General features: G+C 38.0%; 1 protein-coding gene across 16 annotated transcripts in view; it reads right to left on the bottom strand.

The window, feature by feature from the left end:
- HDAC9 (histone deacetylase 9) overlaps positions 1-15,346 on the bottom strand; it is a 1,049,156-nt gene that overhangs the window by 374,942 nt on the left and 658,868 nt on the right. For 13 of the 16 annotated variants that reach the window (XM_070787186.1, XM_070787187.1, XM_070787178.1 and 10 more), the window contains one exon: positions 8,692-8,955. In XM_070787186.1, coding sequence (XP_070643287.1) covers positions 8,692-8,955 — 264 coding nt within the window. Of the gene's footprint in view, positions 1-6,328; positions 8,956-15,346 lie in introns of those variants that run through there. The other 3 variants (XM_070787192.1, XM_070787190.1, XM_070787193.1) reach the window with 1 other exon arrangement.

Here is a 15,346-nt window from a genome sequence, read left to right as displayed (position 1 = left end):
GACATGACTGAGCAACTTCCCTTTCACTTTTCACTTTTCACTTTCATGCACTGGAGAAGGAAATGGCAACTCACTCCAGTGTTCTTGCCTGGAGAATCCCAAGGACGGGGGAGCCTGATGGGCTTCCATCTATGGGGTCGCATAGAATCGGACACGACTGAAGTGACTTAGCAGTATGGTAGTGACTGGGAAAAGCAGAGCCAAAGACAGAGCAAAGAAATATGATGGCAAGGAAACCAGAAATAGGAGTACCAACTGCTTATAAGAGATAAAGAAGGTTAACTGTTAGCAGAGGGAACTATAGTCAATATCTTGTAATAATCTATAATGGAAAATAATCTCAAGAATAATATATGTATATACATAAAACTGAATCACCTTGCTATGTACTTGAAATACTATAAGTCAACTATACTTCACTATAATATATATTTTCAGAAAAAAATAAAGAGATGAAGGAGATGACCAAAGGTGACTTGATAATCCATCCCAGTGTCTCAATGGTGGTTTGAGAGACAGAAATGGAAGAGTGAGAAGAAGCAGTACACTTTCAGGAGATAAACATATCAACTGAGATGAGAGTGGAGCAGTGAGTGAACTGTCTTTAAGACTGACACTATTAATAAAACACATTGATAGACTTTGAGTTGTCTTTAAGGTAAAGAGTAAAGAGATCCTTAAACCCTTAAGGTGCCACAGATCTCATTAACACATTTTACACCTATTTATTAGAATAAATAACAGCAATAGAAAGATATTGGCAAGAGCAGATATTCATTTGTTCCGATTTTATATCCAACTATTTCCAAAATGAGGTAGTGAGATCCATCTATTAACATGAGAGGAAGATGATCTAAGAGCAGTGCTGTATACTAACAGAATGCAGATCACAAATGCAAGCTACATATACAATCTTAAATACTTTAACAGCCACATTAAAGGCGGAAAATAAAGCAAGAAACATACATTTTAATAATGTTATATAACCTAATACATTAAGAATACTATTTTTTAATATGTAATCACTATATGTCTTCGTTGTTGTTTTAGTCGCTGTCATGTCTGACTCTTTTGTGACCCCATGGATTGTAGCCCACTCGGCTCCTCTGTCCATGGGATTCTCTAGGCAAGAGTACTGGAGTGGGTTGTCATTTCCTTCTCCAGGGGATCTTCCCGACCCAGAGGCTGAACACAGGTCTCCTGCATTGTCAGGTGGTTCTTTACCACTGAGCCACCAGGGAAGGCCGTATGACATCATTACTTAGGTATTAATAAATATATTTTTATACTATGTCTGTGAAATCTGATGTTTTATTAAATCAAATCTCAATTCATATCAGTCACATTTTAAATTTTCATAGCTACACGTGGCTACCAGTTTGGAAATACAAATACAGGATTCTTTGCAGAACTTCCATTAACAGAACAAAAGGCAGACTTGAACATAATAACTTCATCACAAAATTTAAGTGCAATGCAGACATAAGTAAAAATGAGTAACACCAAGATAGAATTTTCAAGTTATATAAATGAAGAACAATAAATTTGATTTAGTTTTTAAAGATCACAAGGAAATAAGCATTTCTTAAAGGAAAAATACAGAACATTCTCCAGTTTATATTAGATATAATAAACATCAAGATTATAGCATTTAATTGACAAGAAAAAAAAAAAGGAAGCACCATGGAAATCTTGGAAGCAACAGAGGATAGTGGAAAAGCAAGACCAGATCAACCAGAAATGAGGAAAAGGGAGACGATGCAAGAGCAAGTGGAGCTCAACAATCAGTAAATTCTCATCTCTTTAAAAAATAACACAAAGCAGGGAGAAATAAAAACAATGTATATAACTCAAAACAGATCAAATACCTAAAAGTAAGTTATAAAATTATAAAATGCTTAGAAGGAAACATAGGTACAAATCTTTGTCACATTAAGCAACATATTCATAACAAGATAAAAAATAGATGAATAGACTTCAATAAAGTTTAAAATGTTTGTGCATCAAAAGACACTATCGGGAAGATGAGAAGACAACCCATGGAATGGGAGAAAATATTTGCAACTCATATACATGATAATGGTCTAGCATCCAGGTGGCAGTAGTGGTAAAAACCTGCCTGCCAATGTAGGAGACATAAGAGAGTGGGTTCAACAGCTATGTAGGGAAGATTCCCTGGAGGTGGAAGGGCCTGGCAACCCACTCCAGTGTTCTTGCCTGAAGAATCTCATGGACAGAGGAGCCTGGCAGGCTACAGTCCACAGGGTTGCAAAGAGTTGGACACAACTGAAGCAACTTAGCATGCACTTTCAGAATATATTTAAAATCTCTTATGACTCAACAGAAAAGACAGGGCAATTAAAAAATGGGCAAAAGCAGGGGAAGGAGAGCATGGGACAAACTGAGAGAGTAGCTTTAAAACATATATATTACACTATGTACAATAGATAGCTAATGGGAAGTTGCTGTACAACAGGAGGAGCTCGGCCCAGTGCTCTCTGACAACCTGGCGGGGGTTGGGGGGGGAGGATGGGGAGGGAGGCAGAGTTGCAGGGGAGGTTCAAGAGGGAGGAGACGTATGTATACTTACAGCTGATTCACATTGTTGTATGGCAGAAGTCAACACAATATTGTAAAGTAATTATCCTCCAATTAAAAATAAATTAAAACAATCATAAGGCCAGAAAGCCTTTTCTGCTTGCCCTAGTTCATGTGGTGAGATTGTACTAAAGATGCTGAGAGACGTTTAAATGTTTAAAAAAAAAAAAATGGGCAAAAGACCTAACTAGGCATTTCTCCAAAGAAGATAAGCAAATAATAACTAAATGAAAAAAATGTTCAACTTCATTAGTCATTAGTGAAATAGAAATCAAAACAACAATGAACAAACATTTCACATCCACTAGGGTGACAACAATAAAAAAAAAAAAGGAAGAAAGAAAATAACAAATGTTAGAGAGGATGTGGAGAAATTGGAACTCCCCGTGCATTGCTAGTGGGAATATAAAATAGTTTAGCCACTGTGGAAAACAATTCAGCAGTTCCTTAAAACTTAAACAGTTACCAGATGACCCAGTAATTTCACTCCTAGATCTATATACCATCAAACACTGAAAACATGTTAGAACAAAAATTTGTACACAAATGTTCACAGCAGCATTACTTATAAAAGCCAAAAGTGAAAGCAATCCAAATATCTATCAACTGATTAAGAAATAAACAAAACAATGGTACCCCACTCCAGTACTCTTGCCTGGAAAATCCCATGGATGCAGGAGCCTGGTGGACCGCAGTCCATGGGGTCGCTAAGAGTCGGACAAGACTCAGCGACTTCACTTTCACTTTTCACTTTCAGGCATTGGAAAAGGAAATGGCAACCCACTTCAGTGTTCTTGCCTGGAGAATGCCAGGGACGGGGTAGCCTGGTGGGCTGCCGTCTGTGGGGTCACACAGAGTCGGACACGACTGAAGCGACTTAGCTTAGCATAGCATAGCATAGCATTAGGGCCCCTGGCAGCCTCCAGAGCACTGTTTCTGAGTCAGACTCTCACAAAGGGCTTGAAAAACATAGATTGCTGCACTCTTAAGACAGATTCAAAACCTCTGTGGGGTGTGGTCAGAATACCAACTGTCAACAGATTCCCTCAAGACAATCTCTATGCACCTTTCAATAGGAAAACCACTTAGGAGGTCTAGAACTCAAGACAAACATTCTTGTTTTTCCTTTTTACAATATCTATATTGACTTTTGTGGGCTTCCCTGGTGGCTCAGCAATAAAGAATCCACCTGCCAATGCAGGAGATGCGTGTTTGATCCCTGGGTTGGAAAGATCTCCTGGTGAAGTAAATGGTAACCCTCTCCAGTATTCTTGCCTGGAAAATCCCAAAGACAGAAAAGCCTGATGGTCTACAGTCCATGGGGTCGCAAAAAGAGTCAGCCATGACTTAGCAACTAAACAACAACAATCTCTTTACTAACAGCAGTGACCGAAAGAGGAAACTGCTTCAAAACAGTTTGGAAATGCTGATGGGCAAAGAGAGAGAGAAGAAAGCGCTAATGATTTCATAGCGCTTTGAAGGACATGAAAGGAGAGTTGTTGCACAAATACAGCTCAGTGGTACAGGCTGACAACAAGGGCTGGTGTGGGATTGCCGAGGTTCAAACTGGAGCCAGACTGCCACTGACTGGGTGACCTTGACCTGATTTGACTTATTCTGTGTCCTAGGGCCATCATCTCTACAATGGGACAATAATACTGACCCTGTAAGGCTGTTGTGAGGACTAATGTGTTAACAGGTGTAAAGTGCTTATAACAATACCGAGTACATAATATACTTGCAACAGTAAAAAATAAAAGTCTTCTTGTAAATCAAATGGTCTCCCAAAGTTGCATTGTCTAAACTCTACCATCTACAAGCCTTAAAGAAATTATTATAAAGTGAGAACAGACAACTTTTAAAACATAAATAAAGTCTGAGGAGTCACATTTCTCATATCCTGTTTCATTTGTCTGAGTTCTTTGATTGCCCCCCACCCATACTTTCCCTTTAAAACCCAGTTGGAGGAATGATAAATAATAAAGGGAATGGTAATCTACCCCTCAAACTTTTTCTCGTGTGTGTATATATATATATATATGAGATTCTAATTGGTGATAATATAATCGGTTATAATTTGTAAACCTGGATTATTTATCATTGTTAACCCATCATTATATATCCACAGTTGCATATTTCTGTTAGTGGAAAAAGTCAAAAAGGAATGCCAAATTAAAAAAAAAATACTGTTGTCCACCTATATATCTGTTGAGTAGTACGTTTCAAAAAAATTTTAGTATCTTAATTCCTTTTTAACATACTTTAGAAAAAAATAAGTATGAAGAAACATAATTTTTTTAAAAAGCTGTCTTTCTCAAAACTATATAAAGTAGCAGTCTCCATTTCAGCAGCCCACTTCACCAAGAAGGCAGGCCTTGACGAGAGGAAGAAATGTAAATGGTTATTCATTGCTGGCAAAAACTATTTTCTGAAGAAAATAGAAGAGCTTCTAACATTGATACATACTGAAACAGTCCCTTTACACTTGTGAAATCAGATGTATAGTATAAAATCATTATCTAATTGATTTCTCCAGCTTTTTAAGGATCTCTAGAGAAGGCGATAGCACCCCACTCCAGTACTCTTGCCTGGAAAATCCCATGGACGCAGTAGCCTGGTAGGCTGCAGTCCATGGGGTCACGAAGAATCGGCGGACAGGACTAAGCGACTTCACTTTCACTTTTCACTTTCACACATTGGAGAAGGAAATGGCAACCCACTCCAGTGGTCTTGCCTGGAGAATCCCAGGGACGGGGGAGCCTGGTGGGCTGCCGTCTATGGGGTTGCACAGAGTCGGACACGACCGAAGCAACTTAGCAGCAGCAGTAGCAAGTAATCTTATAATTTTATAGTCCAAAGGCAGTTTTCAGAAAATTATGACTAGCATCAGTGATATTTCCCACAAGTCTGACCAAATTATCAAATTTACAGGCTTACAGAATGATAATCCATTTTGTAATAGTAAATGATATTAGCTACAGAATTAGAGTAGTTTAACTCATGTGACACTACTGAAGTTTAGATTACGGGAATCAGAGAATATAAGACAAATATTTTTAACTTATTGAACCAAATACACATTATAACAGATTATGAAGTAATGTTTTGCTTGCAACTGAGCAGAAGAGGAGCAATGAGCGTAGCTCCTGGATGTGTATGGTCCAGGCCCCTTCACCTGACTCAGGCTCCTTGTTCTTCACCCTACTGTTATAACAATTGTTTCCATATAAAGGGAGGTCATTTAATTACTCTTTTCTTTATATACTGTCACTTTGTACTTGTAGGTCAGGTTCTTACTGTAATAGATATAACTATTATGATACAGAAAATTATTCATTTTAATATTTATGGAGTGTTTGTTATATTCAAGGGATTATATTAACCTTTTTAAAAAGAATTTTTAAAGTGACTGATACCTATTTATATAAAATTTTATATTTAGAAGTTGACATCAAAGATGATAACATATGAAATAGGCCACGCAGGGAAAATAAAACTGCAACAAATTTTAAGTGTATCTGTTATCTGATAATGGCTGCTGTAAATTGGTTAAAGTGACTATTGTTGGATTTATTATTTTTAATGGCATTAGAAGTAACTGCTCAAAATATCTTTATTTTCTTGTTTCAACAAAGAATGGCAATATATTTTGGTATACGAGACCTACTGCATGAGTTTCAAATTCAATTAAATATATCAAGTTTACACAAAGCCATATGTATAAAGGGGATCTTTTAAAAAAAACTTTATTTGAGAAAGGAAGAGACTTATAACAGAAGGCAAGAAGAGAAACATACAAACAATATATTTACAACACAAAACAAGAGATCACCTTCAAGGGTGTAAATTATAATAAATACAGTAGATTTTAAAAGAGACAATTATCAATTAGTTCTAAGATTATTTAAGTCCAGCTTTCCTTTTCACTGGTTCCAGGTAGTTTCTTGATTAAATTCAAAGACTATCAAATTCAAACAATTAATGTCCACCAACTGTACTGATGAAGCTCTCTCAAATGACACTATAAAAAATAGGTTTTTTTTGTTTGTGATTACATATCTTTGCAGTAATATTATACAAAAGCCTGCTCAGCCACATGTTCCTCCCCAAATAAAATGTATTTTAAAAGATGCACTATCCCTTTTTTATGAGATTGCAAAAAGATTTTAAATAAAATGTATATTTATGAGATGGAAAAAATATAAAATTTTATCTTAGGAATGCCATATTTTTAATGCAAAACAACTGACAAAAAGTCATTTTAATCTGAAGGAATATACTAACCAAAATATGTTGGTAGTAGGAAGTGTTGCCTATTATAGCTATTTGTCAAATTATCGAAGGACTTTCATTATGTGGAAAAGTTTTAAACTTTCTAACTTCTAGTTATGTTACTTTACTTTGAATGGAGACTTTTTAAAAAAGGATAATGTATCTTTAGCAGTAACCTTTTTTAAGAAATATTTTTAAATGTCACAGCAAAATGTAAACAACACGTGCCAGTAACATACAGTTATACAAGGTCTACATTTGGCAAAACTGTTATATCTCCTTTGAAACAGGATACTACACCTTAAAATACCTCGGATTTAGAAATATAAATATTTTAATAGAAAAAAACCTCACAAAGATTCTAGGTCATTTGGATTATCCATATTAAAGGGGTCTTAATACAATGAATCTTTAACTAGCTTAACAAAAGTAAACCTATAAAACAAGGTAAACATATCAAAAGAGAGTATGAAGGAAATGTTCCAGTGAAAAGCTTCCTTAACAATTTCCCTACTTGCGGTGTTATTTTCTTAGACAATAAATCAATTCATAGAGTGCCCTTTAAAAACCGACAGAGTAAAACACTATCCTCCGGTTTTTTTCCCTACATTCCTCAGTACATGAATCACTTGGACTTCCTGTTTCCACAAGGCATTTCCTGTTCAGCCTCATAGAAACAGTTTTCTGTAGAACAGCAGGAACCTGACAAAGAACTGACTTAAATAAACAGTCTTCTGTTGCCTTCAAAGTTGTTTGCATTTCATAGCATCAAAGGACATAGTCCTTCTGAAGGTGCATTATGTACAAGTAGATTCTTTTGTTAAACCTAACTTTCCTAATTTTTTATTTGCCAAAATAGTATGGTATACATTGTGTCATTATGGAATTATACTGAAGAGATCCTAGTGATAATGATGATCAAACATGACACATCTTCTTCTTTTAAACATGATTTTTGACTTCAGATCAGATAATAATCATACTGTTACTATTTTTTCCACAGCTGGAGATACAATGTTGTATCTGATTGGACCATAAAGCAGCACGTTAGTTCTTGCCAACATTTGCATCTGCTTCATTTGATCTTTTTCAATAAACAATGTCATCAAATAACACAGGATAAAAATGAAATGAGCAGTACTAGGTGAGACATAATGTGATATTTAAAATAGTGCTGTACTTTGCATCTATATATTTAGAACCACCTCTATTCCTAATATTTTCAACTGCAATCTATACAATAACCTAGGACTACTGGCATAGTAACCAGAACATTTCACTTAACAAAAAAAGATAGAGGAAGGAAGGGGCTGACTAACTTTAATAGGGTTCAAGACTGTAGTATGATACAGTATGTACAACAATGTGAAAATTGAATTCTACATATCAAAAAAAAATCAGTAACTAATAAAATGTTTCATTGATCAGACTGGAAAACTATCCAGCAGTCACTGACCTCAACAGATAAACTAAAACCAACAGTGAGTTCGTTTTCCTTAGAAGTAATTGGTGGGTCAGGCTTTGGGATGAATTAAAAGCCTATTAATCACTTGGATACTGATGTAGTATAATTTTAGTGTAACAGGTATTTCCTTAACAGTAGAGTTTCAAGAAACCTTGTTATCTATATAGAGATCAGTATATAGAAAGATCTATATATAGATATATCTGCATTAATCAGAATCCTTAAACACTAAAGTCAAATCATTCAGAGATATAAACGGATAGGAAATAATATCCATTTACCAAAACCAGCAATGCATTTCATATTCAGATAATGACTTTAATTACAAATCCTGGAGCTAAATCTTTGCCTATTACCTGTTGCATAAAAGCAGCCTGCTCCCCAGATTCCATTTCCTGGATCTGAGCATCTTCATCACTGTCCACGGGTTCCTCCTTGACCTTCACAGCACCAGCTTGTCCCAATGTGTCATCCGCACAAGCACCGCTGTCACGCCTAGTGCTGTGGCCACTAGAGGGCGCTCTGTCTTCCTGCATCGCTTGGTCCCCCTGAAGCTCTTCCTCCGCTTCCTCGAGGTGACTGCCTGGTTGCTTCAGTTGTTCAATAGACTTCGAAAGCAGCTAGAAGAGAGTGTTCAGGGGTTCAATATTCAGGGGTTCTTGGCGGTAACACAGCAGTAATATACACTTTGATTTCCTATAATTCTACTTCAGTACACCTTGATTTCTAATTTCTGAGGATCATTTTCTGAATGAATTTGTATGCAATGAAATTCTTCAGTAATACTAAATCTGAAGCAGTCCCACCAATTCCATACTGTATTGGTGTCCTAGGCAGGGAATGAGGTCTTTAAATGTCTTTTTTAAAAAAATAGTTCACTGTTTAACTGGCTTAAAAAATGGTGGGAAAAGGGCAAATAATGAACTTTTCCTTTGGAAACCATGAAACTGTCACAAAGGACAGGTTGTAATGAATCAATTTAATCCAGGCAAACCTGAGAATTTTTTTTTCCCTAAAAGAAGAAGTATAACAGAAATAATAGAAAGGTAATGAAAAACTTCCCCAATCTCATTTTCCAATAAATGGCAACCAGGTATAAGACAGAAGCACAAATTCTAAGAGTGTTTCTTGTCTGTTAATTTTCCTATACCTAAATGGTCAAATGATAAAGGACCTATGTATACTTCTGAAAAATGGAAATATTGACTTTGATATCTTGAACTTCAAAAAGATGCAGAATTTAGTGATAGCACAAAATTTTTTATTAATATCCAAATATAAATTAAAGAATACGAACATAACAAGGAATCATTTTTGAATTTGAAACTTATTATTTAGATCTTTTATTTTGTAAATGCCACGTCAAAAGTTCCTGCTTCCTAGGGGTGACTCTGCATCTTGTCTAGCCTCTGGATGTCTGACCACAGGGAGTATTTAATAACCATGATTTATATTTAATCTCTAGAAGTGTATGAATTATAATTTAAAAAGATAATTGGCAATCACCTAAATTGAACAATAGCAAAATGCCATGGTATAAAAACTTGTTACATGGGGAAAAATTCTCAAGATGATTTCATCTCACATAGGCCTTTTGTTTCATTTAACAAGGAGCCTACTGACTGGTTATCTCCAGATCCTGAACTGTGTTTCAAAGAGTGGTTAGAATTTACTCCTGAGTTGGTGCCCATTTAAGCAACATACCAACTATTATGATGAGCAGCACGGTTAGAATACCAACACAAAAATCATGAATACAGACTTTTCTATGAAAAATTCAAATTTATCTCCCACTCACACCTATGTTTTTCAAAACTAGACACATCCTGTAGGTTTAGAATATATAAGGACTCAAATTTTGAAGGGTGTCTTAACCTCAGACTTTCCTCCACTGCTCACAACCTCAAATGGCCTTGCATGTGCTGACAAAGCCCTTCAATTTCACTGTAGTAAGAATTACACTGGGAATTTTCATTCATTTGTTCAGCAAGTATTTATTGAGTGCCCACTATGTTTCAGACACTCTGCTAGGCACTGGGGAAACAGCCATTGCCCTGCCCTCAGGGAGCTTTCAGTTTCGAGTGTTAGAAAGGCACCAAACACATGCACAAATTTATTCTTATTTTCAAGTATGGTAAATGAAAAAGGGAGCAATACAGAGTGTTATAAGAATACACACTAGCTGAAACAGGAGGGAGACGATTAGGAAAGTTTCACCGAGGAGGCTGAGACATCAGAGATGAAGGATGGACAGGAGGAGTTGGATGTGTGTGAGGAGTGGAAATCAGGGGAGGGAGCACTTCTGGCAGAAGGCACAGTGTGTGGACTGGAGGAGAGCCCAGTGTGTCTGAGCAACTGAAAGGTCAATGCGGTTTGAGCACAGGAAGACAGGGAGAGAATGCTGGAAGATGATTCTGGAAAGAGTGACCCAGTTTATAATATATTTGAGTTGTGAATAAGATTCTAGAAAAAGAAAATATAACTTAGGATAAAACATACATAAGACTGAGATTTTGGAGAAAAGAGACAATGTATTATTCCTGAATTTTGACTATACAGTTCACTTAATTGGCTAGAAAAAGAACATGTAACACCATAGAAAAGCAGCAAGGTTTTAACTGAAAAGCTCCAGGTTTATCTGGGACATCAGGGATAAGAACATTCAGTGACAAACATCCACTCATTCTTCAAGAGAGGTGGACAGACACAAATAAAGAGATCACCAGCCAGGCTTGCTAGCTTGACCTCATCACTCACGTAAGACAACATATAAGAGCAGGTTAGAGGATTTTGTAGGGAGAAGACATTAAATTAGAAAACATATCAGTCAGGTGAAGGAGACTGCAAGAGTCCCTTCGAGATACTATCTTCCAGAAGATTGTTGCAATTTGTCTTCTGGATGTATGCTTGCTAAACTGTGGAAATTCCCCCTCTTGATACCCAGTTTAGCTGGAAAAGTTCATGGGAGCTAGTTCATCAGGGCTGATGAGCCAACGATACTGGTGGGTCAAACAGATGCCTTTACAAGGTGGTCAAAAGATCCTCCCCGTAAGAGCCTCTGTGAGGGCAAGAGGATAAAAAAGCAAAACTCTATGGATGTGTGGCTATAGGACAGGAACTAAGGGCCATTCATGAAGGTCAGCCAGGGAGCACGTGTGACCAGTGTCCAGGAAATGCCACGTCAAAAGTTCCTGCTTCCTAGGGGTGACTCTGCATCTTGTCTAGCTTCTGGATGTCTGACCACAGGGAGTATTTAATAACCAAGAGGAAGTCACAGATACCACCTGCTAAGTAGAAAGACTTTTCTGTTGCTATTTCTCTCCTCAGCTTCAGTTCCAGCATGGCTTCTCAGTGTCCTGACCTCGTAACCGCCAAAGGTCTTATCCTCCACTCTTATCCTCCACTCTACTTCCGCTCCCAGTGGCCTGGCCTTTGTTGGTGGCTGTACATGCTCTTAAAACCTCAGTTTCGGACATCATTTGTTTCCTCGGGCTCATCCTCAGAATATTTTGACCCTGACCACTCCTCACCTCTGCAGGGTTCTCCAAGCTATTGAACCTACCACATTTTCCCTGCCTGTCCCCGCCACCACCCTTGTTCCTCAACTTCCCTCCTTGCTAGAATGGGTTCCATTCTTCACCATTAAAAATCACTCCCTTATTACTATCTTCAACTCCCTTGCTCTTTTCAATATGGATTTTCCTGTATGAGTAAGACTTCCAACCTTGGTTAATATTAAGTCTCTGCCAAACCCAAGCAGCTGAGTAAGCTAGGAAACAAATAAACAAATTACAATCACGCTGAGTGTTTTGCTTCATATCCGTGATCATAACCCTCAAATGGACCCTCAGTGCTGACTGGAAATAACTACATTTCTCTAGCTAATTTTCTCTCACTCTCTCAATGACTACTTCAAAGTTCCTCCTTTCTCCTCAAACTCCTACTAAATCTAAACTTCTAGACCTTTTACTCACTCCTGCTATTTTTGCTTATTTCAGTGAGAAAACAGACATTTAAAAATAGAGAAATTCAACATTCTGCTACCAAGCTGCCCCACTCACCCTCACATGCCCCACTCACATGACAGTGAAAGAAAGGTCTGCATCCCTATCTTAGTCCAGCCCTCAGCTTAATGCTCTGGGTCCTGTCCATCCCTGCAATTTTCCACCCTGCTCTCCATCACTCATTTCCCATCTCTGCTGGAGTACTTCCACTTGGACACCTTCAGTCTTACTATCCATCTTAAATGTAACCTCCCTTGGTCCCACCCTCACCCTCTCACAAAAACAAAACAAAACAAAAAACACATTATGTACCTTCCTTCACAGTAAATCTCCTTGAGTTATTTCTCATTTCGCATTGTCTTCATTTTTCTTCTCACAGTCTCTTTAGAATTCACTCAAACTAGGCTTTCATCCTGGAGAAGGCAATGGCACCCCACTACTGGAGTAGGAGCCTGGTAGGCTGCAGTCCATGGGGTCGCTAAGAGTCAGACACGGCTGAGCGACTTCACTTTCACTTTTCACTTTCATGCATTGGAGAAGGAAATGGCAACTCACTCCAGTGTTCTTGCCTGGAGAATCCCAGGGACGGGGGAGCCTGGTGGGCTGCCGTCTGTGGGGTCGCACAGAGTCCGACACGACTGAAGCAACTTAGCAGCAGCAGCAGGCTTTCATCCACACTGCGTGTGTGCTTAGCTGTTTCAGTCATGTCTGACTCTTTGCAACCCTATGGACTGTGGCCTGCCAGGCTCCTCTGTCCATGGGATTCTCCAGGCAGGAGTACTGGAGTGGGTTGTCATGCCCTCCTCCAGCGGATCTTCCCGACCCAGGGATCGAATCTGTATCGCCTGTGATTCCTGCATTGCAGGCAGATTCTTTACTGCTGAGCCACTGGGGAAACCCTAATTGACTGAAATCTCTCTTGTTAAAGTCAGTAATGACTGCATAAATACCAAATCCAGTGGCACTTGAAATCAGATATTAACAGGAGTAGTCAGGATGAAGCATTTTTGAAAAGAAAACATGTCAAAGCATCTTTGAAAGTAAGATTTGTATTACTAATGGTGGTGCAGCCAAAGAATAGACAAAATGTACGTGAATTTACTGAAATATAATTTCCCATAGATAGAAAATATGTCAAGAAAATCTTTAATACTGACAAAAGGCTGAGTGTTCACAGAATATTTCATATGTTCATTTAAACTGAAAACCTTTAACAGAAAATCTGATCTGTTAATGTACTCCTGAAGTCACTGGAGTACCCAGAAATCACATCATTTAGTCCATGAATCAAATTTGATCAGTATTTACCACCTCGTTGACACAGCGACACACACAAAAGTGTGTATAACGATTTCCAGTGTGCAACGCAGAAACAGTGCTGTTTGTCCCAGTGCCTCTGGCTTCATCTACACTTCTGCTGGACTTGAAATACGAGAGAAGGAAGCGCCAGCATGGATAATGCTGTGATAACTGGATGAGAAGGCCAGATGGCAAAACAATTTTCTTCTAAGGGCAGAATTCCTTAATGGTTTGTAAAAGAAACATTTCTTGATACAAAACAGTGATTTATGAGTGGAGATCATATAGATATAAAACGTTGGAGATGAAAATTTTCTAACAACATTCTTCAAATTCTTATTTTATACAGAACGGATTTCATGCCCCCCCAAAAGCCAAATCATCTCCAGAAAAGACACCTAGAACATTTTATACCTTCCATTCTGAAACAGCTATATTCCAATGACAACTGAATTCATATAAACAATTCCAATGTCTCCTCTCAACTCCAAACTTACATAATTCAGCTGCTTGCCTAATGTTATCCCTTAGATCTAAAATCTCCAATAGGTATCAAAAACTTTAAGTAGCTCAAAGATAACCTTTATTCCATTTGTACCCAAATGTATTGATCACCTAATTTTCCTTCTTTGAGTAAACACCATAACCCAGTTGCACAAATCAAAAATCTAGAATTTATCCTTGTTTCTCTATCACTTGTCTTCATCAATATCTGAAAACTTAATTTGTACTTAGCAATAAAACTTTGACACGTTTCGCCCCCGCCCCCCGCCTAGGTTATAAAGTGAATGCCAACATCGACATGAATAATAACTACGTCTTTTTCACCATTTCTGGAATAAAATGTGCTCTTTGTGAAGTTTCTAAAAATACAAAAGAAATAAATGGGATCTACTGGAGACAATTTTGCAAACTACAAATGCATAGAGGGAGTTAATCTAAACTTCTTATTTTATTTGAGGTATCTGACTCAAGCTGATTTTGCTTAAACAGTCAAATTTGCTGAGTGGAAAAATTAGCAATTAACATCAAGAAAATATGCAAACAAAAGACTCAGAAGATCCACCTGCCAGGTTTGACTTATTTTGGATTTTAAAAATAGAGTTACTTGATGTGATTTGCAAGTTTCTGACTATTTACAAGGAAATCCAGCGTTTGGACTATGCTGTGCTCTATGTGTTTTTGAACTACAACTATGACCATTACCAAGAAGGTATGGGTTAACCCTTTTCTAATTTGTACTGTCGCTCAGAGGCCCCAGCTACAGGGAGGAGCTGTCTGCTGACTCTCAGTGGGGTAGCAGGGTCTCTTTTTGGTTGAACATCTGGAGGTGATCCCCCAGCAAAGCCAAGCCATTGCCTTGCTGGCTAGAAAACACAAGAAGAAACATCTGTGTGACAGATAAATGTGTATGCCTGTGTAATCTCGGCTGAGGCTCCATCTGTAAAACAAACCCTGTGTCATTCGTCTGACACCAGGTGAGTTACTCTGGTGGGGAGCCCAGCTGAGATGAAGAAGATGAAGGCTGAGCTGCTGCTTCTGCTCCTTTTATCTTTGCTCACTCTCATCCGTCAGTGTGGCTCTGTATTCGCCATGCTGTGCGTGCATGCTCAGTCGTTTCAGTCGTGTCCGACTCTTTACGACACTATGGACTGTAGCCTGTCAGGCTCCTCTTTCCATGGAATTCTCCAGGCAAGAATACTGGAGT

Source organism: Bos indicus, chromosome 4 (genome assembly GCF_029378745.1).
Source record: "Bos indicus isolate NIAB-ARS_2022 breed Sahiwal x Tharparkar chromosome 4, NIAB-ARS_B.indTharparkar_mat_pri_1.0, whole genome shotgun sequence".
Taxonomy (NCBI): Eukaryota; Metazoa; Chordata; class Mammalia; order Artiodactyla; family Bovidae; genus Bos; species Bos indicus.
The sequence above is the reverse complement of the archived record's forward strand: the minus strand, read 5'-3'. Positions and strand labels throughout refer to the sequence as shown.